Source organism: Centrocercus urophasianus, unplaced genomic scaffold, assembly GCF_019232065.1.
Source record: "Centrocercus urophasianus isolate 14NV4802_14NV808 unplaced genomic scaffold, USGS_Curo_1.0 seq_19, whole genome shotgun sequence".
Taxonomy (NCBI): domain Eukaryota; kingdom Metazoa; phylum Chordata; class Aves; order Galliformes; family Phasianidae; genus Centrocercus; species Centrocercus urophasianus.
The window spans coordinates 16199646-16224243 of NW_024884744.1; the positions used below are offsets into that span (position 1 = coordinate 16199646).

The window sequence follows — 24598 nt, forward strand, 5'->3', positions numbered from 1 at the left end:
GGGATTGCCCACACAGGGCCACAGGTCTGAAGATACTATGTGACATTCTTGCAGTTACTAAAAAGGTGGAATTTTTCTTCCTAGGCCCTCCATCTGCACCCCAGAACCTGATTTCCAATGTCAACGAGACATCGGTGAACTTGGAGTGGAGCGCCCCGCAGAACAAGGGAGGACGGGAGGACATCTCCTACAACGTGGTGTGCAAGCGCTGCGGGGCCGGGGAGCCCAGCCGCTGCCGGTCCTGTGGCAGTGGTGTGCATTTCAGCCCCCAGCAGAACGGGCTGAAAACCACTAAGGTTTCCATCACTGACCTCCTGGCACATACCAACTACACCTTTGAGGTCTGGGCAGTGAATGGAGTGTCCAAGCACAACCCCAGCCAGGACCAAGCCGTGTCAGTCACTGTGACAACTAACCAAGCAGGTAGGAACCTAAATGCACTTTTAATTCTGGTCTCTTTTGCCTGGTTTTTGGAAAGCTGTGGTTTCCATTAAATTTTGCATGAGAAAATGAACCCAAGGTACCCTAAGATGCGAAGCTGGGTCAAACTCTTATTTTCTGGGTTATTTATATGGATAGTTTAAACTGTTTAGAGCTAGAAGAACCGAGGTGCGTTTGAGTGGTGTAGCTGGTTACAGAATTGCGCTGCAGCGTGCTGCAAGGACACTGGGAGGCATTCTGCAGAAGCAGGACAGCACAGCTGCTGTGGAGGATGCGGAGGGGACAGAGCCAGGGCTGCTTAGCAGCTTAGCCCCTCCTCAGCAGACCCAGCACATGAGCACAGATGTGCCCGTGGTGCTGGCAGAGGGCACAGCACAGCTGAGGAGCCCTGTGCTGCTCTTCTGCCTTCCCCAGAAAGGGCTGGGTGAGATTCAGAAAGAGCGAGTAGGTGCTCACTAGCCTGCATGTTTAGCTTTGCTCTCCCTGCAAAGTCAATTAGATTCTGCCCCATTATTAAATAAATACCTCCTTAACCTGCTGCTAACAATATTTCAATTGATCAGATCTGGCATTACTTGAGAAATCCTACATGAGCTTTCATCTTCGTGCTGGCTGATTTTTGCATTTCACTCATCCGGAAGAGTGAAATGCTCTTTCTGTTTATACCTGATTATTTCAGATAACCTAAGTGCTCCCAGTTTTTTCAGTTCCTTGTGCTTGACCTAACAAAGGTTGCAGCAGAACAGGGCTTAGCTTTGATGATCATTTACATGATTTTTTCCTTTAATTACTTGAGAATATTTCTTGTTTGCACATAGCTAGGGTTTCAAGCACAGGATCCCGGTATAGTTTTTAATTTAATGAACAGAATTATATACATTTGAATGTGACACTCTTCTATTTGCAAATTAAATGTACAGACTGTGAGACTGGCTACAAGACTGTCAAACCTGTTATCTAATTGCTCACAGCACCCATTGCCTTCAAGTCCCACAAACGTTGCAGGCATTCAGCACCTCGGAGCGTAGCTTACGGGGCTATCATTTATCTGCAGAGTTATGGTGTAAGAGACAATATGAATAATGTATATTCTGAGAATACTGGACTGTGTGTGCTGTGAATTCTGTTTCCTGGTAGAGGCACATGTAAACTAGGTATGCATAATCAAAACCCGCAAATCCAAGCTGTAGCCCACTGCACTTCAATATTAACAGTGAGAGGTGAGTTCAGTTTTGCAGTCACAGTTGCACACAAAATTGTCAAGTCCCAATTGAAGCTCCTTTGAAAATCTGGTCCATTTGTTTAGTTCTTTACATGTGCAGTTGACAGTACAGTGGAACAGTATCCCTTTCAAATTATAACTCAAAAATCAAAACTGTCTGGTGAAAAGACAGAGCCATAGGAGAAAGCTTTGGGAGAATGCTGTCATATGCTATATGAGAAGAAAGGGTTGAGAATGGCAGCAGAGACTGAGTTTTTGTGCTGTGAATGCTTAGCAAGGAGTATTTCTGACTGATTCTGGCGTGTGTAAGGATTAGTGGATGCATATATGCATAAATGAGTGGCATCCATCTACCGTGTGAAAATTCCACCATCTTATGCTTTAATATGCAAACCGAGATCTGATTGAATATGCAAATAAGAATTGATTTTGTTTATTATCCATGAGTAGCAGTTTTTCACATCAGGAAATTTGTATTTTTGCCAACATTTCCAATTATAAAACAGGCCCAGTCTATCAAATGCTTCAGAGGGCTGGAGAAAACCACTGGTATATGTGAAAATTAACTCCAAGGTGCTCATTTTCTCCTGTTCTTTGCACAACTTTGTGTATTCTTCTGCATAAAAGATCTAAATAGAAATCTGTGTCCTAAACCCATAGATCTCAGCTAAGATAAACAGTACTTGAGTATGCAAATGATCCCGCTGATTTCAGTGAAACTACTTGCCCAAGTAAAGATTTGTAAAGTTGGGCCCTTGGGTTTTACAAGTACCGATCTGTTTAATCACTGTAAATGTGTGTCTGGGGTGCAGTAAAATTCCAGTGCCACTCATATTCTTTCACTGTATTTCATTATAAAGAAATCATGTCATGACAGAGCTCTGCCATAGACGTGGCTTTGATTTCACACCTTTCTCATACTAATGTAAAGCAACCTCAGTTACATTGCAGGAATTTCTTATTCTAAGAAAGATGAGAGTCAAACTCCTCTTTTCACAAAACTCCTTCTGTGTTTTGCTGATCAAAACAAAGCTACCAACATGGAAAATCTGTAAAGTGCGCTGTCATTTTGCTGTCTGTGTGCTTTCCAACATTTGATAGAAAAAAGCCATGTTAGCCTGGTTCTGTAGTGATGTGAGCAGTGCTTTTGGGTCACATCCTGGGGAATTTGCTGTCATTGTTTGCAGGAGACACATCTTAAATTCAGTAGAGATATGATGAGTATGCAAGAGAGTAGGACATGCTTCACCAGTCTCAAACTGTCCTCCCAGATACACAACCATATAATCTGCAAAAAATATATTGAAATTTTAGAGCATGGTTTTTAATGTTAAAATCAGAAATCCCATTATTTGTTCTCTTGCATTGGTGCCAACCCCTAAGGAAGGAGTGCATTGGGAGGCACAGGGAAAACAATGAGAAATCAGTTACTGGTGTATTCAGCACGGCACTGAAGAAACGTGTTGCAGTGACACAAAGGTGCAGTTGGAAGGCACAGGTGTTTTTTTGTTTGCTTTTGCCATTTTACTCCTGGAAATAATGAAATGAGGCTGTTTACTTTCCACCTTTGTTTAGAAACTCTTTTCAGTTTCCAGTACTGTAGAAAAATGTTTAAATGAAAATAAGCTTTTGCCATTCAAAGTGGAATCAAAAAGCGTTTGAAAAAGTATTTTTGCTGCTTCCTTTGAAAAGATTCTGGGGTTTATGGCATTAAAAAAAAAAAAAAAAAAGAGAATTTAAATTTCAGGCTTAGAACCAAGTAAACATTTATATCTCCAGGAGATAGATGACATTTTAGGAATTTTTTAATGGTGAATTCAGCTTGCTATTATACATACTAGATATAATAATATTTTTGAGGTTTTTGAGATTAGAGCTGCCACTCTTTTCCTGCATTAGATAAAAAAGTAATTAAAAAAGCAAAGGATGGAGCCCCGAGCTGTTGGAACTGGCAGCCAGCACCTTCCCAGTGAGTACTGGGGAGTACCAGTACCGAGGGCTCTCCCAGCAGCAGTGACTTTTGCTCCTGGCTGTTTTTTGCTTAAATGAAGTCAGCGTTTTGTCCACCCTTAACAAATGTGAAATGATGCGTGGAGGAGATGCAGCCCAGCTCCTCCTTACGGTGCTGCTCAGAGGCTGATTGCAGTGAGAAGCCCTACCAGGCAGCTGAGTGAACAGCTCAGAAATCTCAAGGCTCCTTTTTTTTTTTTTTTTCTTTTCCTTTTCACTAAGAATAATGCCCTGAAGCTGTTCAAAATTAAAAGTAAATCTCTCAATAGAGAGACCTTGTTCACAGCAAGCAGGAAGCTTTTGTTTTTTTGAAGGGGCACTGAACACTTTGTGTGTTACTGAACAGCTGAGTGCCCAGGTGCCCCGCAGCCGTGCTGGCTGTCCGGGTCCGGCTGTGTGCATGGCCGAGGGCTCAGGATTTGGGTCTGGGTTTGGTGAGGGACGAGCTTCCTTCTTGTTCCTTTGCTTTCAGGAGTTAAATGCTTGATGTTTCTGAATGAACAGACTGCCTGGTGATTTTTTACCTTGTTAGTTACCTTGGGCTCAGTGCGTTCTTAAGTGAACCATCTCAGTTAGGTGGAGAAGGATATGCCAATTAGGATGAGAAAAGCAGGCTAAGTAAATAAACTTACTCTTTCTCCCACTGCATCAAGCCAGCTATTTTCATACCTCCTGTGCTGAGGATCAAGGACTGATCTTATGAATGTCTCGGGCTCCCTGTCCCATTTTTCCCCTTCTGTGCTCGCCTCCCTCTGCCTCCTTTGTCTCCGACCCCCACGTGTGCTTGTCTAGCTGACTATTGCCTGTCCCCAGTCCATCTCACAGATGCGGTATGGCCGGTACACTGCCATCCGTCTCCCCCCTTGGGGCACTCCTGGGTCCCTCAGTGCCACTTGAAGCCCAGCCCCACTCCTGGGCAGGAACAGAAGTGGGTTGCAGTGCTGCCCGGAGCACTGCCGGGAGTGCCTGCATGGATGGAGGGTTCTCCTGGGGCAGCCGAAGCGTGGTGAACCCAAAATACTGATGTTCAGCACCGGGAAGGAAAATGTCAGCTGCTACTACTATTTGGCCTTTAATTTTGTTTGTTTGTGTTCTTAATTCCATTAGTAAAAAGAAAAAAATCAGAAAGATCCCTGGAGGCTGCTCATGTTGTAGGTTAGAAAGGAAAGTGGAAGAAACAGGAGCCTCTAGCTTTCTGATGGCTCACAGGTTCTACTGGACTTGTTAATAGGGGAATATATTCCCATTTTGTATTTCAGTGGGTTTCCTTTGAGAGCCCACGTTTCCTTTCAAATGTTGATTAGCATTCCTCATGTGTTGTGCTGAACAGCACGGAAAATGCATACAGGATCTTACTTTCTGCCCGTGCAGAACTGAATCTGCAGTCAGTAAAAATTCATGGCTATGCATTGCCCTTGGTCAGTGTGCACTGCATATATCGACAAAGTAATAGTTGCTTAGGCAGATCAAAAGCAAAACATGCCAAAGCCAGTAAACCTAGGCTTTTGGTATTTTCTTTTTAATATGCTCCTTTCCTGGATATTTATAACTATCTATAAAGAATCACTCTATAGCAAAACATCAAAAGACATTGTTAATTAGATTTCTGTTGCAGAATTTTCTTTATGTGACAGCATGAATACCCTTAAACTACTTCTAGCAAATAAAATTAACAGATGCTCTGAAGATGGACATCGCCCTTCCCAGGACCTGCAGAGGCTCCAGGCGGGTGTGCTGCCCAGCTCCTGCTTCCCACCATTTCCAGTTAGTGGTTCCCTGCGGCCAAAGGATACAAAGAGCCCTTTCCAGGGGCCTGTCTGCAGGCACTGACCGGCAGGAAACTCGTGCTGCTACCTGGGCACGTGTGAGTGCTCACAGCACCCTGCCCCCACACCCTGTTCCCCAAAAGCCTGATTTAAAAATAATCCCTTGGCAAACAGCTGGGTGTGGGCCAGATGTCCAGAGCATGGAATGTGCTTCATATTTCTGGCTGCTGCGAGTTTATTTATGCAAAATGTCCATCTAATGGAAAATGGGAGTTGTGAAGGGATGTTTTTATGTTACTTTAAGGTGTTTGTACTGAGGGTGATGGATCAGCAGTTTCCTTGTTCCTCAAATGGGGCTGTGTCAGGCGTGAATTCAATAGGGAAAGAGATTCAAAACTGGTAAGCAGGGCTGATATGTGAGCGTGACACTCCGAGTGATTTGTTGCAGCATCTTGCAGAATTCCAGGCTAATTGTATGCAACTTTCTCATTTTGAATCTAAACCAGTGTGGTTTCTAAGGCTTTGCACTTATCTGCTAGACATAATTAGCAACCCCTCCCCTCGTTTTTCAAGCAGAAGGGCTGGGACAAGTTGTCAGCTGCTCTGGGGTTCCACCTGCCTCGTCCGTCCTCGCCTGGCTTCTCCGGGGAATTTGGCTCCCGCTGTGGAGATTTGCATCGGAGGGAGTTACCACAAGGACTGCTGAAGCAAACCAAGTAATGTCTTCTGGGAAACCACAGGCCTTTCAGATAGAAATGTGATGGGAGATCCATGGAGATAAGTGATCCCAGCATAAGAAGTTTGGGAATTGTATGGAAGCAAACAGTCAGGAATGCTTTTGGATTGCCAAATTTTAGTGTTTAGCGTGAGATTCCTTATTGTCCCTGGGATGTCAACTGCTGACCGTGTCAGATTTCTTCCGTGCACCTTTAATTATGTGTGTAAGATCATGTGTCTGCGTAAGGAGCTTCTCCAAGCTGACAGATGCGAGTGGGAGTTTTGTATTAACAGCTCTGTTCTTGCACAGGCTTTAACTGATGGCCTGTAATAAATGTGCAGTTGTAGGTATACGTGCTGCGGTCTTCAAAACAAAACCGGGAAAACTATTGTTGGGAGAGATTAAATTATTATTTTAAGGTAACTGCAGCTTTCCACAAAGAAATAATAATTAAAATAACAATTGCCTGCTTGCTGGCAAAGCGTCTGCACCACCCATTTCCATGAATTTGTATTCAAGGTGGGGGATACAAGTCTTGGTCTGAAGGGAAAAAAAAAAAAACGCTTTCTAAAGATCCTTAGTAAATAACCAGCTTCAGGGTTCAGTGAGCAGCTCAGACAAGTTGTGTGTCAGGTAGCGCCAAGAAGTAATTGCAGCATTTAAATAAAGGTTTGGTCACACTGTTGAAAGGATCTCATGTTTGCTGTGCAAAGTGAGGGTTGCTACATATCCACCTTAGGAAAAAGGCGTTTAATTTGAGGACTGGTTGGCATTGGCCATATTTATAATTACAGAAATTTACTTTCAAACGGCATCAGATGTGTTCAAGTTCAGCGCTCAGTTATGGAGGTGCAGATGAACAGCTGGTAAATGGTCAGGGCTGAAGGTGTGGTCCTGGAGCTCTGGTTTGCTCCACAGCATTTAACTGCTCGTTTCCTTCCGCCAGCAGCGCTCTGCCGCTCCTCGCTAGCTGACTTTGCATCCAGTCTGAGCGTGTCCCTTAAGCAATTTGCAAGAAAATATTTCGACGTGGAAGGAGACTTGGCCCGAGAGTACTTGTGACTACCAAATGTTTAGCTGGGCTTCTAAATTTTCTGGGTGCTTTTGCAGCTCACTAAATTAATGGGAAAACAGCCAGAAAGACAGCAGAGTCCAGTCTGCAGTTGAGCAACAAGAAAAGGCTCCGGAGAACTTTATCAAAGCTTCCATTAACCCCCTGCTGGTGTCCTCAAACAGGATTTTTTTGAGAGAGTGGAAATACAAAAGCCGGGCTGCACAACTGCCCCTGTGTGTCCATTCAAAGGCTTTAAATCCGCACAGTTACTAATTAAAATGCCATGCAGGGCAGCACAAATAAACACAGCCAGTCCCTGAGTCCCAAAGTTTCTGCTTCGGCTTGGTTTGAAGGGCAGGATGCTGAGCTGACCTGGCAGGGATGGGCAGTGTGGCCCTGCATGGTGCAGATGTTCTGTCCTTGCATGAGGAGGTGCAAAAAGTGTGTTGAGCTGATATGCAGGAAATGCTATTTCCAGAATGCCACCCCAAGGCAGCCTGCTATTTTTTTTTTTTTTTTTTTTTTTTGCATAGCGTTGCGTTGAACCATGAGGGCTAAATAGAGCTGTGGCATGTCTGCTGGATCTCTATAATCATGTTTGCCAGGTTCTGGAGGACATCAAAATGCTGAGCACACGAGTGAATACCACTCCTTTCATAGAGAAACGTCACTTCAGATTTAGCCCCACATGTGAACTGGCATGCAGGGAGCACTTTATTATCGTGGCAAGGCTCCAGTGGGCTTCCCCTCCCAAACAAAGCAGGCAAACGCAGAGCCTCTCTCTGCCGCTACGTGAAGGATTTCATGGCGTCGTCTCAGATTAACGTAATCTGCCTTCATTACTAAATTCGGGAACCGGGATCCCAGAAGCCTTAGCAAGATGCTTGGACAGCAGGTTGAGGGGCTGTGAAAGCTGGGATTTGTAACCGGATGGTGACAAAAGGTTTTTAGATTTTTTAATGTAGTTTAGAAGAGTATAGGAAGCTGTGGCATCTGTATTTTATGCCTCTGGTCATTTACATTGTAAGCTTTCCCGTATGGAAAAGTCCTACTGAACTCAAAAGGAAATTATAACATTTGTCTCAGCTCTCTGAGCTCTTCCGTTAGGATTTATTAGGATTTTTATCCCTGCTATTGAATTCTATTACTCAGTCTTAAAAAGAAGATTGAGTGATTCTGATTTTTTATTAAATACTTTTACAGTTCAATAAAATCTCTATGGTTTTGTACACATTAAAATCCATTGAAAGTATCCATGGATTATTACAGAGAGAGGAAAAAAAAACACAAAAACTTGAAATTGTTATAAGCTTTGGATATATATGTCTTTCAGTTCTGTAGATTTCTGAAGACTAAAAGGAAAGCGCTGAAGCTTTTAATTAGCTTTTTATTATTTTTAATTTTCTATGTGCAGTTAAATGGCCCCATCAATAAATAATAGAATAAGGCAGTTTCAGCTAAGTGAAATCAGAAGGAATAGTGGGCTGGAAAAGGTACCTCCTATATGAATGGAGTTCTGTGCATTGTCCATTTATTTTAGCAAACAAATAAAGGCATGATCTCAAGACAGCCCACTCCAGCGGCTCCCTGGGAAGATTGCACTTGTCTAGATAACATAGTGCGTTCTTTAAATCTGTCCTCTGAATCAGCCTCAATTTATCTTTCTTAGCATAACGGGGGATGCGGATGGAATGGCTGCACCCTTCCCTCTCGTTTATCAGGATACTCCGTGCGCACATAAATAAGGCAGGAAGCGAGAGGGACGTGCGGGCAGCCCAGAGCTCTGTTCTAGGGCTGAGCTGCCCCGTGCGGGCATGAGGGGCTGCGGAGAGGTGAGGGCTCTGCTCTGCTGCCAGCCTGATGCTGTGCTGCCAGCCTGATGTGCGGCCCCACAGTGTTCCCTCCTTTCCATTTCTGCTTGCACACCTGCCACTGCTGGAAGGTATTGCTGCGGTTATGCACCTGCTGGAAGGACTGCTGGAGAAGAGTGGGCTAAGTGCAGAGGGACACTTGTTTAGCACTTCTTGCAAATGTGCAGTTTGTCCTGAAGCAGAGAATATTTTATGTGCAGCAGTGAGCTGCAGCCATCACCGGTCAGAGGAGCTTTGCAGCACGGGTGCTTCCCTCTTTGGTCCAGAATGATCCTTGGATAGAAGTTACTAGATTCATCTGCTTCAAATATAAAAGTGAACTGATGATAAAATGATCTAAAAAGCGCTTTGCATGCTGTCGGAAGAAATGACTTTGAATTGAAGGTTTTGAATGAAAGTTGTATTTTTCATTGCAATCCCCAATTGGCTGCAGCTCTTAAGCACCCCAGGAGGGCTGGTGCAGGAGGGAACTGTGGTGCTCCTGGGGTCCCCCTGCTGTGCTGCAAGTTTGACAGTCAACGAAGAACTCGGCATGCGGCTCTCTGGCTGAGCTGAGTTGGGACTGTTGCTTTCCCCGGATTTGGTTTGCCCAGCGCTGTAGATCGATACTCCTCCAGGAATTAAACAGAGCAGCATTCTTTGTACAACCCCGATCTTCAGAACCTTCCCAGGTTGATTTTTTTGCTAATTTTTTGTTTCCAGGATTTCTAATGGCACTTGCACTGCACAGGAAGTTCTAACAACTGTCCTTCCCGCTATCCTATTTAGTAGTTACTCCATTTAGAGTTTTGCTAATTGACACACCTTTTGAATGAATAATGCACTACTTTCCAGTATCTAGCATAAAACCAAACTAATGAAACCCCTGTGTGAGTTTAATTACGTGCCACCTATGATGTAATCAGTTACTGACACCATGAGCTAAGATTTTAATTTCAGGATTTGTGTGTTTTGCGAAGCTTAAGGCTGTTCCCCAGTTTGTCCCTTGTCTGTTTTTTCTTTTTTTTCCTAACAAACTTGGGGTAGCTTTGGCATTCCAGCAGCACTGTGTGCAGAATATAGTTCTCTTTCTCTTCAGCTCTATTTATGGTTTTTAATTTCCTGAGAAGTCTGCACATTGCAGTGAAGGAAGGTGGGTTCAGTTCAGTTCTGATGAGTGTATCTGTGAGAAGAGCAGTGAGCATGAAGGCCCAGCAGAACCTGGTATGCCGCTCGTTAATGCCCCTTACTTTTCCAAAATCACAAAGCATCTTTTCTTCCACTCAAGAAGAGGATCATTCACGGAGTACCCTAGAGCCGTGGATGTCCAGGTGCTGTCAGAGCAGTGTCCTCCACAAAGGACATCTGAACTGCAGGCTCAGGAGGGCATGTTTGGGATCCAGCCCACAGGTGCTGCTGGAGCTCATCACTGTGGTGTATCACAGTGGGAGCAAAGTGCTCATGCTTCTCTCTCCGAGGTTCTTGGCATTTGGATGGTGGGTGATTGATCTGAGAAACCCAATTGGCAAATTCTAACTCTGCTATTACTGTAGCACTTCAGAAGCCAGGATGAGATAATGTGGCCAAATCTATCTGTTAAAATAGCAAATGCTGCTTTGGGAGAATGAGTCATAACATTTATTTATTTATTTGGTTGAGAAGATGCTTCAGTATTTCCAAAGCTTGTAAGTGATGGGGCAGAGGCTTTTATTTGTCTGAATTTCAAAGAAGCTTTTAAGGCTATTCTTTACAGAATCTAATATTCTTAATGCTGAGAATGAGCGATGAAGGAAGTTATTTAATACATATATACATCATCTGGATATCTGTGTTCAAAGTAAGAAGTAACTGTGTGAGACTGAAAGAGAACAGCATTAACATTTGTTGCCTTGGGTAATGAGTCCCACATTTGCCCCTTAGTGGCTCATGCCTGGTGGCGCGGTGTGAGCGTGAAAAAGGAGCAGTGAGCAGGAGTGGGTTCTGTCAACAGGTGTAGGCATGAAGCGTCAGATGACAGCTGTCCTTCACTATGTGAGAGGAAGGGTTGCCCCTGTGGGATACTGATAGGAGCAGAATCAATATTCAGTATCGTTTCATTGATTGTTGATGTGTTATTACATGAGGTTGAACAGCTGCACAAGCCAAGAGATTTGCAGGGCAGAGAAGCAGAAAGTAAATTCATTGATCCTGCAGACTTTAAGAATGGTGTGACTTCTCTCATCAATTAGCTCTTGAAGCACATGCAGACATGTCCCAGCTTCTCTGTGGGCAGAAGGATTGGAGAAAGAGAAGCAGTAGTTGGGTGTTTGCTTGACTCGAGGAACGGCTTAGATAACAGGACATGGGAATCAGCTGAGGGCTTTTCATGCATCCTTGCTTTGATTTGGTAGCTTTTATTTCCCCGTGGAAGGAGCTGGAGAAGGAGTTTGGTTTGTCCTGGCAGCTCAGCAGGTCCCCATCCCACCCAGCAGCACGGGGGGAGCGCAGCCTGCTGCAAGGGGTATGGTGAGACTCGCTCCTGGGGCTGCTGCTCTTCTGAGGGGAGCAGAAAATGGTGTGGGTGAGGTGGAACTGCCCTGGGGATGGTAAGTGGTTAGATTGCTCCAGACCAGGTATTTTGAGAGGCTGGGGAAAGCCCTGCTTCCAACATCATGATCTGTTTTAATGACTAGAGGTTACTGGCTCCTGTTTCTTGCTCAGGTTCCCGCAGAGCTGTGCTGCGTCCCAGCACTGGGGATTTCTGCAGGTGCTGGCTGGACCCGTGCCTGGGAAATAACAGAGTAATTCCCAAAAGTTTTCAGCCCTGACTGGAGTCACAGGACCCTGCTTACACATATGTGCCTGGTTCAGGTCCTAAAGGAGGGCTCTGAGAGCTCCAGCAATCTCTGATGGGGCTGGGTGGCCCCTTGTCTCTACTGCTCTCAATCCACTGTAACGCAGCAGAGCATCCCTGTTAGCTTCTCGAGGCTACAGAATTTATTTTTGTTTATCACAGGTCAGATTCTAACCTCAGCTGGAGGGAAGAGTAACAGCAGCATGACCTGCTTTGTGACCAGAGGCTCTAAACCTGCTCAGGTCAGAAAGCTGCTGACTAATTCCAAATCCTAACAAATTGCTTATAGCAGTAGAATTTCTTAGTGCAATCTACAGCACAAAGTACGTTCGCCCTTCTTGTTTTAATCATTATAGTTTAAGCATTTAGAAATGCTGCTGATTTTTAAGTGATTGTAATGTTCAGGCAGATTTTTATAAATTGCTTTCCAGTGAAAGCCTTGTTTTCCTGTTTGCTTTGAACTGGCATTCGTACATACAGGAAACGCATACACAGTATTCTGCCATGTTTCTGTTGGCAACTATTAAGTTATCCTTGTCAGAACATGCCAACAGGATTTCTTAGCAAGCTAGTGGGAAGAAAACAAACAGTTCTCAGACTAAACAGACCCCGTACTTGAGCTGCAATACAGATCTCTTGCTAAATGTTATGTAGATTTTGTAGTTTTCTGGTTGAAAGCAATCATTGGAATTGTGGGTTGCAGATTCAGATCTCTGGAGTTACTCCACGCCTGCATTGCATTAACAGACGTCATGATTTGGCCTTCAGAGTTGGAGGGCCAGCACCTGAAAAGATATTGGTGCCAAGAGCTGGTCCCCAGCAGGGAGCAGCCAGGGCAAGTCATCTCCTGGTTGTGCAAAGTCTTCGTCACCCTCATCTCAATGCAGTTTCTGATGTGATCCATAGGGAACTGTGGTCAGCCCTCAGCTCCTATAGTGGGTTTAATCAAAATGAGAGTAGTTCTGGTGCTAAAACTGACACACACAGCCCAGAAAATAGCTGTGCTCCTTATGGATCCTCAGCAGTTGCTGCATGCCTCCAAGAACTAAAGCTGGAGTAGGATGGTAAATATACAGCACTCTAATAATTCTCAACTGCTACTATTTGTTGCTGCTAACAGCCTGGGTTTTTCTGCAGGCTTTCGATTTGATGCAAGTCAGAGCCAGCTTTTGTGGTTTGGCACGATTTGCAGTGCAGGTTCTTTTGGGAGAGGCAAGAAATGAAAACTTTAAAACAGAGGAAATATTTAAAACGTAATAATGCAGTGTTAACAGTCTTTAAAATCTCATTTTCTAGCCCCTTCCTTTATGAATACTTCATTATAAACATAAGTGATGTGGGCTGGTCCCTGAGTCTGAGAGCTTGTCACTTGTTTTTCTTAGAGCTCAAAGGTTCTGTGTGGTGAGATGAAGATGTTGTAGGGGAGTCTTGTGGCTGAGCTGATCCTTTTCCTGAGCAGCATCATGTCTAGTATGAAGGAAGGTGTGGTTGCAGAAGTGCTGTGGCTGGTTAGAGAGACTGAGGAAAGAGGCTGAGCTCAGCTGTCACATCACTTCACGTTCTGGCAGCCAGGGCTGTCAGATGTGGGTGAATAACCTTGGGCATTTTTCTCCAGTGGTGCAGACTTAAAGTCTGTGCTCTAAGTGCCAAGGCTCGGAAGGGCTGGCCCAACTCCTGGCCTGTCCCTGTCTGCAGGCTGGGAGCGGTTCCTTGCCGGTTGTCATTCCTTGGGGAGGGAGAGGCAGGCGCTGGGAAGACAGAGGGCTAGGGAAAGCCTTGGGAGGCTTCCAGTGGCTTAGTTGAGCGATTGGCATTCTGAGTCCTTCTCCAAATCCCGTCCTGGCCCAGTTATCGTTTGTACAAATGTTTGCTCCACGTATGCACAGAGATTAATGAACAAAATTGTGATACGTACACGGTTCATTTTTGAAGTGCACATCCAGCCTGCAGTTGTGCTGGACCCCAGAGAGTCGTGTAGCTGTCATCCGGCAGCAAGGAATGGTGCCGGCTTCCAGCTCAGTTCCTCAGATGTGCTTTGTGCGTGCAAACAGGTTCACAAGTGTGAAAACCTTTCGAGAGCTCATCCTTATGCGCGTATATGGGTTACGCATATGCTATACATATGTTTGGAAATTTGGTCGTGGTAAAATTTTCTCTGTTGTTTGCAAGGGATTGGTGGGAGCACCGCCGCCCCTGTGCTCCAGTAAGGGGTGCAGTAGTGATTGTAGTGATCTGACTGGGCAGGAGGTGGGGTGAGCAGCCTGGGCACGGTAAGAAGGAGGACTGGGGTTTTTGGAAGGAGCAGAGCTGCTTTCTTTGTCATTTAGGCTGGTACGTGTAGCTGAGAGGGGCTGGGTGCTTTTGCCCACACTTGATTTAAAGCAACTGCAGCAGTTAGGAGAATAAGTGGCTCCCTACATGAAAAGAAGTGTCAGAATCTGGCCTGGAGAACATGGTCTTTAGAACCGATTAAAAACATATTTGATTCTCTGTGCTGTATATCCTTTTCCTGCTGTGAGATTATTTGGTAATATAATTTACAAAATGCCATGCAGAAAACCCACAGTATTGCAAAGTAAATATTTGAAGAGAAAACACAGAATGTGCCAGGTTTCCTTAAATGCTTTGTTCCAATTAGTACAAGATCTTTTATTTTCTTGTTTTGATTTCTAAAGGACTTCTCTTCAGTGTGAGATTCTCAGAAATCTTTCTTTTTTATAAAGTAATTAATAATGGAGCAGGCTTTTAGTATCTACCCTGGAAGGTAAAAACCCCTAATCACAGTAACATCATTAGTGCTTTCAAGCATTTAATTTTGATGCTTGACAAAGCACATGGCCATTGATAAGAACAAATAAGTGTTGTTGTGTGCAATTGAGGGAAAAAAGAAAAGCATGAAAACCCCTAAGCTTCAAGTAATTAAATTTAAATATGTTATTTGAATGTAGCTGAGATAATGTACAAACTGTGGGTATATTTTTCAATCAGTGAAAGACCCCTTGAGTAAACATGATCCATTTAAATTCAAATCATGGGGAGTGGAAAGTAAACCCTGCTGTGGTTAAGAAGGCATCTTCACTAGAAGACCGGGCATTGTGTATCTGTGATGTGCGAGCACTTGCGTTCTGTGTAGTTTCGTCAAGGGCTGTGTTCACTCATGGCCTACATGCCAGAGACTTTGTTGCATCTATTTATTCATTTATTTAGTTAGTTAGCTCTTTTCTTTCCTCTCCCCCCTCCCCCCCCCCTAATTTGAACCGGTAATGAAAAACTGACACTGCCATTTCCATCCTTTCAAGTGCCTCAAAAACGGTTATAATTCAGCACTTACTAGCCTTGGGATATGACTTTATGGCATTTGGGTGAAGTTTTTGCAGTACATCTGTGCCTCTTTCTCTCTCTGTAGGCCACAAGCTCAGAACTGCAGTAATAAAACTACTAGTAGGTGTTTAATGGCAGGTTATTGAGGAAGTAGATAAAAGAAAATTGCAACATTCACATCAATAGGGAGTGGATTTTTTTTGAGGGAGAGGAACTGCTGAGCTTTGAACTAAGAAAGTTACACTCTCTGCTTGTTCAAGGGGACCTCCTTGGAATGCCAAGATGCCTCATCATTCTTCCCTGGGAAGTGGGCTGCTCTGGTGGCACTGCTGTGCTGCGTACTCTGCCTGCACATGTGGAGTGGAATAATTTGCTGTTACAAGCAGTGATAGTTGGGAAACAAAGTTTTGCTAAGTATTCCTTTCTAAATATCAGGGAGTAGGGAAGAAGAAAGTGCAAAAGGTGAAAGACAAAGAGGTCTTCCATTCTGAAGGGAAAAGTATTATGGGATCTTACTGTGAACGTCTTAGTTGCGTACACTGCTCGTTTGGGTCAGGCTGTCCACAATGTGTTTTGTGTAGGAATGTGTGTCTATAATGAACAGTTGTCCATGCACATATAAGAGAAGTTTCTGCCTCTGATTCTGCTCGTGATCAAAGAATCATTTTACAGTCTGTTACACGTTTATCTTCACATCATCCCTAAAAGGCCATTTGAAGGTATAAGGCAGAAGAACAAAGAATGTAAATATTTTGCACGAGCTCACGCAGAGGGCTGTTCCTGCTGCAGGGATTGCTGTGATGAGCTGGCATGGTGATGTCCTGTTTGTCCACCACACTGCTGAGGCCTTCTGTGTGTAGAGGACTGAGGAGACCCAGAGCTGGTGTTCTCTAAGAAGGCCTGTCTTCTGGTGTGGCCTTCTACTGACTGGCCATCTGGTGGATCATGGAAGACACAAATAACAACTATAGTAACTGGTTAATCAGCCCATTTCCTCAAGATCCTTGAGGTGCTATTTTGTAGGATAGACCAGTATAGGTCTGTACTGCAGAAATGCTGACGGCCTCCTAGATGGCCTCTTATCATATATTCCTTTGTCCCGTAGCTGGACTTCAACACTGAGGATTTCTGCAGTGTATGGAGAATCAGGATATACTGAGGATTTCTGCAGTGTATGGAGAATCAGGATATACAGCCAAAACAAAAACTGGGAAGGAAATTGGTCATCAGCAGGGACAGAAAAATAGATTTAAAATAGGATAAAGTTGCATAATGATTAATATTTGACAGATGCAAGGGACAGGAAGGTGAAAGTAGGGCCATTCTTACAATTCTCATAGTGAGAATTTAGAAAGGAATTGATGTTCAAGCTCTTTCCTGTCCCAGAGGCCAGAAGCACATTTATTGCTGAATGGAGTAGTGCCTCACATCAGCTGTCCATTTTTGAGAGATACGAGGAAGCACATTTGAAACTATGAACCTGATCGTCTTCCACCAGGAGTGGAAGTTAATATATATTCTTGGGTGGTAAACGGCCATTTTACAGCAGAGTAGAAATGTGTTTTCGTACAGCACTTACCAGCCCAATATTGAAGGATTCGGTAAATTCCAATCTAAAAGCATGCAGAAATGAAATGGAAAACTGGGGAGGGTAAAAAAGAGGATGAAGGAAGGAAAGTGAACTTTCTGTTTGCAAATCTGGAGGTCAGTATGGCGTAAGTGGAAGATTCTTGGTAAAAAGAATTGCCTGTCTGCCCTGCATGAAGCACGGATTAACTAAGCAGATTGCTCTCCGGTTGGTTTATCAGTAATGTCATGTGTGGTGTAGGGTAACAAACCCGATTTCTAATTTATTAGCTGAGCAGTGTTCTTACTGCAAGGGGGAAAAAAAAGTCCTCTGCTGAGGATCTGTGAGATTATTAAGGAGGTTTGCAGTCATGCCACAGATACAACTTGATGGAGCACACCTGGATCCTCCCTGTTGGCTGTGTTTATAGTCTCCTCTGTCAGCCAGTATTTGCCTTTGCATGTGAGAGACAGGCAAGAAAAAAGAGAGAAAGGTTCTGGAGGCATTTCTAACAGAGATGCCAAACTGTCAAATAGTAAATCAGGAAGCAGCTCCCTGATGGTTTCACATCAAGAGGAGACACCCTTTTGTGACTTCGTGGCGTCTGCTGGTTATTTTCACTTCCATCAGAACTGTCTGATATGGTCAAGTAGGTTTGAGGCTTTCAACATTCAATTTTCCTTTCATTTATTGTGACTGTTTTATTTATTTGTCTTTCTAGATAGTTTTCAAGGAGATGTGTTTCAAGGATACTTTTTTCTCTCTTTAACGCTTTCATGGATTCTCGTCCCAAAGTTCAGGGTAGAAAAAGAAACAAAAAGAAAGGGAAAAATGGAGGGAAAAAAAAAAAAAAAAAAAAAAAAAAAAAAAGATCAATATGTCTCCAGCTTCAAGAGACAAAAGAAGAAATATATTCAATTTAGGAAGACCCCTAATCTCTGGTTATACAGGACAGCTTTGTTAGATAAGATTAAAAATTTCATGAATGTCCTTCCTTATCCCTGGGGATTCTGCCATTTGTACCAGCTATTGTCAGCATCAAAAGAGCTTGATAACAGCTGGCCAGAGACGTGACCACACAGCAACACAACAGCAAGAGAGGGGCAGCCGTGTTCATAAATCTTTGGAAAACCTGTTCCCCCAGCACAGCCGTGAGCCTGCTGCTGTCACAGTCAAAGGGAGATGGCATTGTCCTCCCACCAGCCAAAAACCTGAACTTCAGCATTAGCGGGGGCTCTATTGAAAGTGCAGGGTGCACAGTGAGATGTTTTCCATTATCGTCTTTGTTGCAGCCCTTATTACTGCACGTAGATACAGTTTAAAGGATCTTTGAGTAAAGCTTGTTGATAAGTAGAGTTTTCCCAGAAATCATGCAGCCTTTCTCCTTGTCGGTGCCGTCCTGCTTTTTTTATTCATCACATCCATATGGTATCACATGGGGCAGGACCAGGTTATGCCAGTTTCATGCATGGGGACTGATCTGCAATATCTTCTGACAAGGGAGGAGCTATCAGAGCCAAAATCTGGCCTTGGTTTGCAGACACTGTGTACAAACAAGGGCACAAGGGCAAATCAGGAAGCACAAAGTGGCTCAGACTCTTTGAAAGATGAGTTTCCTGGTTTTCATGGGAGGCTCTAAATTCAGAGGCAAACTCTTCTCAGGGTGGAAGGACATTAGTCCTTCAGAAATTTCACAGTTCTTGTAGAACAAATAGCTAATCAAGTAACGCCAATTAATTTCAGGAGATGGAAGAGGAGAATCATTGTGGACCAGAACATGAAGACAAGTCTATGCACTGTGCCTAGCAAAGGTTAAAAAAAATAAGGCAGAATCTGTTAGTCCAAAGCTTACCTGTCTAGTGTCACTCAGAATCCAAGAACGAGCTTTATTAGAAATTAAATGCATTTTTGTTGGAGAAAACAAGAAAAATACTAAATAATTTCAACTCCCACACAAGAAAAACAGTTTCTGAAAGTGCTTATGTTGCAATTAAAAAAAATTTGCCTCATTAGAAATAAATTATTGCTTTTCTTCTTTCTTTTTTTTTTTTTCTCCTTGTCAGCACCATCCCCAATTGCATTGATCCAGGCTAAAGAGATAACGAGGCACAGTGTTGCCTTGGCATGGCTGGAACCTGACAGGCCAAACGGAGTCATCCTGGAGTACGAAGTCAAATACTATGAAAAGGTACTGTTAAAAAAATAGACAAACAAGGAGTTCTGTTTGGATCTGGGGAGAACTTTTTTCTTTGTTCAGTTTCAGTGTTATTTCCAGATAGAATTCCATCATTTGAAACCAACTAGATTCAATTTAATTACATTCAATTAAGGATTTCATACACTTGAATGGTTGCTTGACATAATAAGACTCATCAGCTGTTGCAGCTGTATGGCATGAGTATATTTTGTTATTTTTTCTTACCTAGGAATTAAGCATTTGTAGCAAGCGTGTTTATAATGAGAATCAATAATGTTGGGCAGAAGTGAGACTTTAGTTTTACATCATAGACAGAAGTATAATAATGAAGCATATAAGACAGTAATAATAATACAATCTGTTTGCCAATAGGTTCTGCTTCAAAGTGATGGTGTGGGCTGGATGGCTTTTAATAGAGAATAAGGAAAGAAAATTACATTCTTCATACTTTCCATGTTAGAAGGAGAAATTATTCCTACAAATAACTTCTCAGCTATGGAACTATGGAAAAGGCTATTTTCTTTGAAGGTCCTTTGCAAAAGTGAACAATTTCCTGCTCTTGCTCACAGGCTCTCTCTCTCACACACATGCATACTTTTTTTTTTTCCTTTTAATAAAGGTAATCACTTACTTGCCTCCCTAACACAAACAGGAAAAGGCAACTGATTTTCAGGGAAGGTAGATTAATTCATTTTTTGATGGATTTTCCAGACAAAAATGAAATAATTTTAAAGTCTGGGCTTTCTGGAAGACATTTTCTGTGCCTTTTTTTTTTTTCTTTTTCTCTATTATCAGTTTTTTTATATGGCTTCTGGCTTGTAGGAAGAAAAAGAGAGTGCCAATGAGTAAAATGTTTGCTCATCAGGAGGCTCATATTTGAAGGCTTGGCTGTTTTCCAAAGGATTTCATTGTGTGATTTCTTAAGTAATCAGTGATATATGAGCATCACACCTACCATCTTATCACTCCTTTTTTGGCTTGCTCAGTGCTGGGGGTATTGAGCAAGGCGGACAGCAGCAGCCCTCGGGACGTATTTTGAGAATTCCATGGTTGTTACTCATATTCTTTCATCATCCTTTTGGCAAGGAAGTGGGATTCCATGGTTCACGGTGCAGTGAGGCATTTTTACTTGGATCACCACTGTGTTCTTTTCTTGTTAGGACCAAAACGAGCGCAGCTATCGCATTGTGAAGACAGCCTCCAGGAATACTGACATCAAAGGTTTGAACCCCCTAACTTCATATGTATTTCATGTGCGGGCCAGGACAGCAGCAGGATACGGAGACTTCAGTGGGCCGTTTGAGTTCACAACTAACACAGGTAATAACATGCCTGCTGATGTCTTTCTTTTCCTTGAGTGAAGAGTGGAAATGTAACTGAGCTGCATACGAAGAGTTTCCTAGTGTATTGGCTGCCTAGATTATAGTATATTTATTCTGGGAAAGCGTTCCTCCATGGCCACATGACTATTAAAAATGTGGCAAATCTGACCTTAAACATCCATTCGGATATATTCTCAACAATAACAATGACAGTACTTCCGTGTGGCAGGAGGAGACACGAGCTCTGTAAATATTTAGAAGCCATCGATGCTGGAGAGATTTATGTACCTATTTTGTTAAATGTAAATGCAGATGTTTGCACATGTTTTTCGAGCATCTAATAACTTTTGCAAGCTATTGGCATAGATCAGTAAGATGTCCAGCATCAGCTCTCATACTTGCATTTGCCCTTGCACAGTCGTGTAGAGACAGAATGCTTGAATTATGTTGTCTGTACAGCCTTTCTTTTTGTCGAGGGAACATGCAGATTTCCCCCCAGAATGTTTACTTTCAGTGTCAGGAAGGCGATGTGACCAAGCCTGTATTATTTTGGAAACGGGCTTGTTTAAATCTATTTAAGGTCATGCCAGTCAGTGGCAACATCCTTCAGGATGTTAACAGCTGAAAATAATCAATCCAGCAGGAAGATAGAAGACATTTTAAGACAACTTATTCTCTTATCAGTTGGGGAGTGATCATCTGTCCCCACTGAGAGAAAAAGAAAGAGAACAGTGAAAAGCAATTGGGAAGGTGAAAAGAAATAGCCATTATACCCTCTGAGCAACACCGAAAGAAAGAAGGAGAATGAGTCCTTGTTCCCAGTGAACTGAACTTCCCAAAATCATTATCAAACATCGTGTCCTCAGCTAATTAGGGCTCTCTTGGAAAATTGTGTCAAATGACTATATAATAAAGGTCTGAAAGTAGATTTGAGTAGGACTATGAACTGCCTTCAAAGGACAGAAAGGCTCACTGCGTGCTTCCTAGGTTGATTTTTTTGAGTTTGTTTGACACTAATGCTATCTTTTTGGTTTCCAGTTCCTTCCCCCATCATTGGCGATGGTACCAATCCCACAGTGCTGCTTGTTTCAGTGGCTGGCAGTGTTGTTCTTGTGGTCATTCTCATTGCAGCCTTTGTCATCAGCAGGAGGTAAGAACTTAAGCTTCTCTCTCTCCCTATTTCTTTCATGAGGGAGCTTTTTGTCTCCTCCAAACAAAGCTAAATTCTTTGATTAGCATCATAAACAGTACATTTGCATTACAAGCCTTCTCCCATGTAGCTTTGATCTTCTCAACATTTGTACCACATGTGATGTAATAGCAATAGTTCCAGCTCTATTTGCTCTTGAAATGCAAAGCTGATTCCAATAACTGGCATGGAGAATCAAGCCAGCTAGAGATTTGTGGTTAGTGTAATTTGAAGTTAAGTTTAATGGGTATGGTATAGTAGATGTTTTGGACTGACTCCTGGTACACAGGGAATAAACAACCACACTGTTGTGAACTAAGCTATCAGGCTGCTGTTCTTGTGATTTTCTCATAATCTGTATGAATCTATATTACCTTTGGGTTAGTCCTTCCAGTGTGTGGGGAAATGAGTGTAAAACAGAAGCTACAGTCATTCGGTATCATAGGCAGTAAGCAGAATGAGTCGATGGTTACTTGATCAAAGCAGAACCATAATCTACCAAGTATTTTTTAGCACCCCCACATTCAAATACTGCATCAGGAGCAGCCCTGCAAATGGGAGGACAGTGTAGCAGAAACACAGTGGGTTTCTGTCTTCAGCTTAGTGTTCAATGTCATTTAAGAAGATCAGCATGATTTTGCTTCAGTTTAATTCAGAGATAAAATTGGACATATCGTTACTGCATCTGATGCGTGGGATCTGAGGGACACAAGTTTTGTCAATCTCTGATGATCAGTTTAATGGCATCAGCTATAAATGTGCACAAACTCCTCTTGATTTACTCTCTTACCTTAAATTGACTTAAAGAGCAGTTAAGTCACTATGGTTATAATATCTGGAACGTAGTCAAGCATTGTAATAGCTTTCTGTGGGTGTTCACCTCAAAGCCTCCATGCTGGCAGTAAGAAGAGCAGAACATATGAAAATGTAATGCAGAGAGACAGTTTTATTAAAAGCCGTTGCAACAGAAAATAGCATCACTGAGCTTGATGACTTAATCTCCCTTTTGCTTTTATTGATCACTTCATTATTTAAGGCAGGATTGATAGCAGGATACATTGGATTTCTAATTATGAGTCGCCACCTTGGAGAATTGAGCCTGTCGAGTTGCTTTGAGATGATTCCTTTCCCTCCTCCCCCTATAAAAAAATTGTCACTTCTCAAGGCTGATAAACACTGCTTGGTGATTGGCCCTCAATGGATCACTTCTTAGAAAATGAAATGTCAACCCCTTGCCCTCATATTGATTCTCTTTAGTATTGGCCATAAAGCTGTCAAAGGAAAGGCTGCCAGGAGCCAGGTAGCTCACAGACTTGCTGGAGGGGGTGCCTGCTCAACCAGGTCTTCTCTCCATTCAGGCTGTCTGGTTCTCTCTCCCCACAAGTGTTTAAGTTGGACAAAAAAGAAAAAGAAGAAAAAAGAGGAAGAGCAGGTGAGCAGTAGAGAAGTAAGGTTGGTCCAGGCACTGGAGGTGGCAGAAGTGGTCTGGTGGTAATGGATTCAGAGATGTCCCGTAGCTTTTTACTGGCAGGTCTCAGGGAGGCTATGGAAGGGGAAAGACAGCAAGAGGAATGAAATACTAGGGCAGTGAAACTGCTCTGTGCATACTAATGTGCTGTGTTAATTAATAGCCTTCCTCAATACACTGCTCTCCAGTAGCTGTAAGTAGTTCTCAATAAACAGAATCTGTTTTAATATTCACTTTTACACAAATGATTTTAACCACTTTACCAATGTCATTTAGAGGTGTGCGCTTTGGGGACATTTCATGATGTTCCTGTACCAGCTGAAGTTAATAGCAAAATAATTATACTTTGTTCCAAAATTACTTCAGCTGAGAAAATGTTTCTTTGTCTATAAAGTCCCCGTGAGGAGATTTGGTAATATTTCCATGACCTAGAAGTCACATTTGTACAATCAGAATGGTGCTTTGGCCTGTAGACATGGCCTCTCTGCATCCGTGTGCCAAATGTAGGAACTGGACATATGCTCGTGATGTCCAGTTTTGAACCCTGGGTTATTATTACTGATTTAGCGTTATGTTTTTTCAAGCAATTACTCAAATCCCAAAACTCATCTTTTCAACTGAATTTGTCAAAGGACTTTGCCTTCAGGCAGCTCAAGCTGCTTTGGTCTGTCCTCCAACCTGTTTGTGTCAATGTGAGAACTAATCTGCCTCAATGTTTAAGTTTACTGAGGTTAAAATGAACAGAGTGATACAGCAGGAGTGCAAACATTTCTAAGTCCTACGCTACAGGAACAAGAAATAAAATTGAAGTACTCAAAATAGAGTTTTAAAGGAAGTTTTGCGGAAGTGTACAACAGTAAGAGCCACTTGCTGGAGGGCACTGACTGGAGTAAGTTGGCTGTACAGAATCCTTTGGCCATCCAAAAGTTTCGATCAGAAATTCTTGTGACGGATTCCTTTACCATGTGCTTCACAAAGGTAGCTGAATACAAATGCCTCCCTTTTGCTCCTGCTTTTGGCTCAGCATGCTCCACCAGCCAGGTGCCTGAGCACTCTGCAGCTCTCTTGTTTTGGGTGGGAAGGTGGAAGTGCAGTGCTGGCTGGCGCACAGGCTCCCTGCTGCCTCACCCCAGTGTGTGCTAATAGCCTCTGGCTGGGCACAGACCTTCCCCCTTTGTATCTCCAGGCCCCACCTGTAGGTTTCCTTATGCTTCTGACCCCTGCAGCTTCTGAAAGCCTCTGTGTTCTTTTCCTGAATACCTCTATTTAATCACCACCACCCAAATCCCTGTAATTAGGGAATTCAAGCCTGTGACAAAGGCTCCCTTCTGCCATTCAGGTGAGCTGCCCCGAGCAGCTGCCCGCTTGCCCCATGGCGTGGGGATGAAGGCTGACGGGCGGCTGGGCAGCCTGGAGACAATGGCAGACAGGAGAAGCCTGCCGTGGGCCAGCCAGGAAAGGTCACCAGGTGACAGAGGCAGAAGTGGAAGTAGGTGGTTAGTTTGGAAGGCATTATTTAAAGTTAATAAGCTACAATTATATTGCTTGAACAGTAATCCCTTTGTTTCCCTCTGCTTTTTGCACTTTGGATTTTTGGGTTTTCATGGGGGAGTTATTTTCATCTGTTGTTAGGACCATCT

General features: G+C 43.2%; 1 protein-coding gene across 2 annotated transcripts in view; it reads left to right on the top strand.

The window, feature by feature from the left end:
• The window catches only part of EPHA4 (EPH receptor A4), an 89120-nt gene that overhangs the window by 48837 nt on the left and 15685 nt on the right, over positions 1-24598 (top strand). For both annotated transcript variants that reach the window (XM_042820597.1, XM_042820598.1), the window contains 4 exons: positions 85-423; positions 18846-18970; positions 20140-20299; positions 21340-21451. In XM_042820597.1, the coding sequence (XP_042676531.1) occupies positions 85-423; positions 18846-18970; positions 20140-20299; positions 21340-21451 (736 nt within the window). The remainder of the gene's footprint in view (positions 1-84; positions 424-18845; positions 18971-20139; positions 20300-21339; positions 21452-24598) is intronic.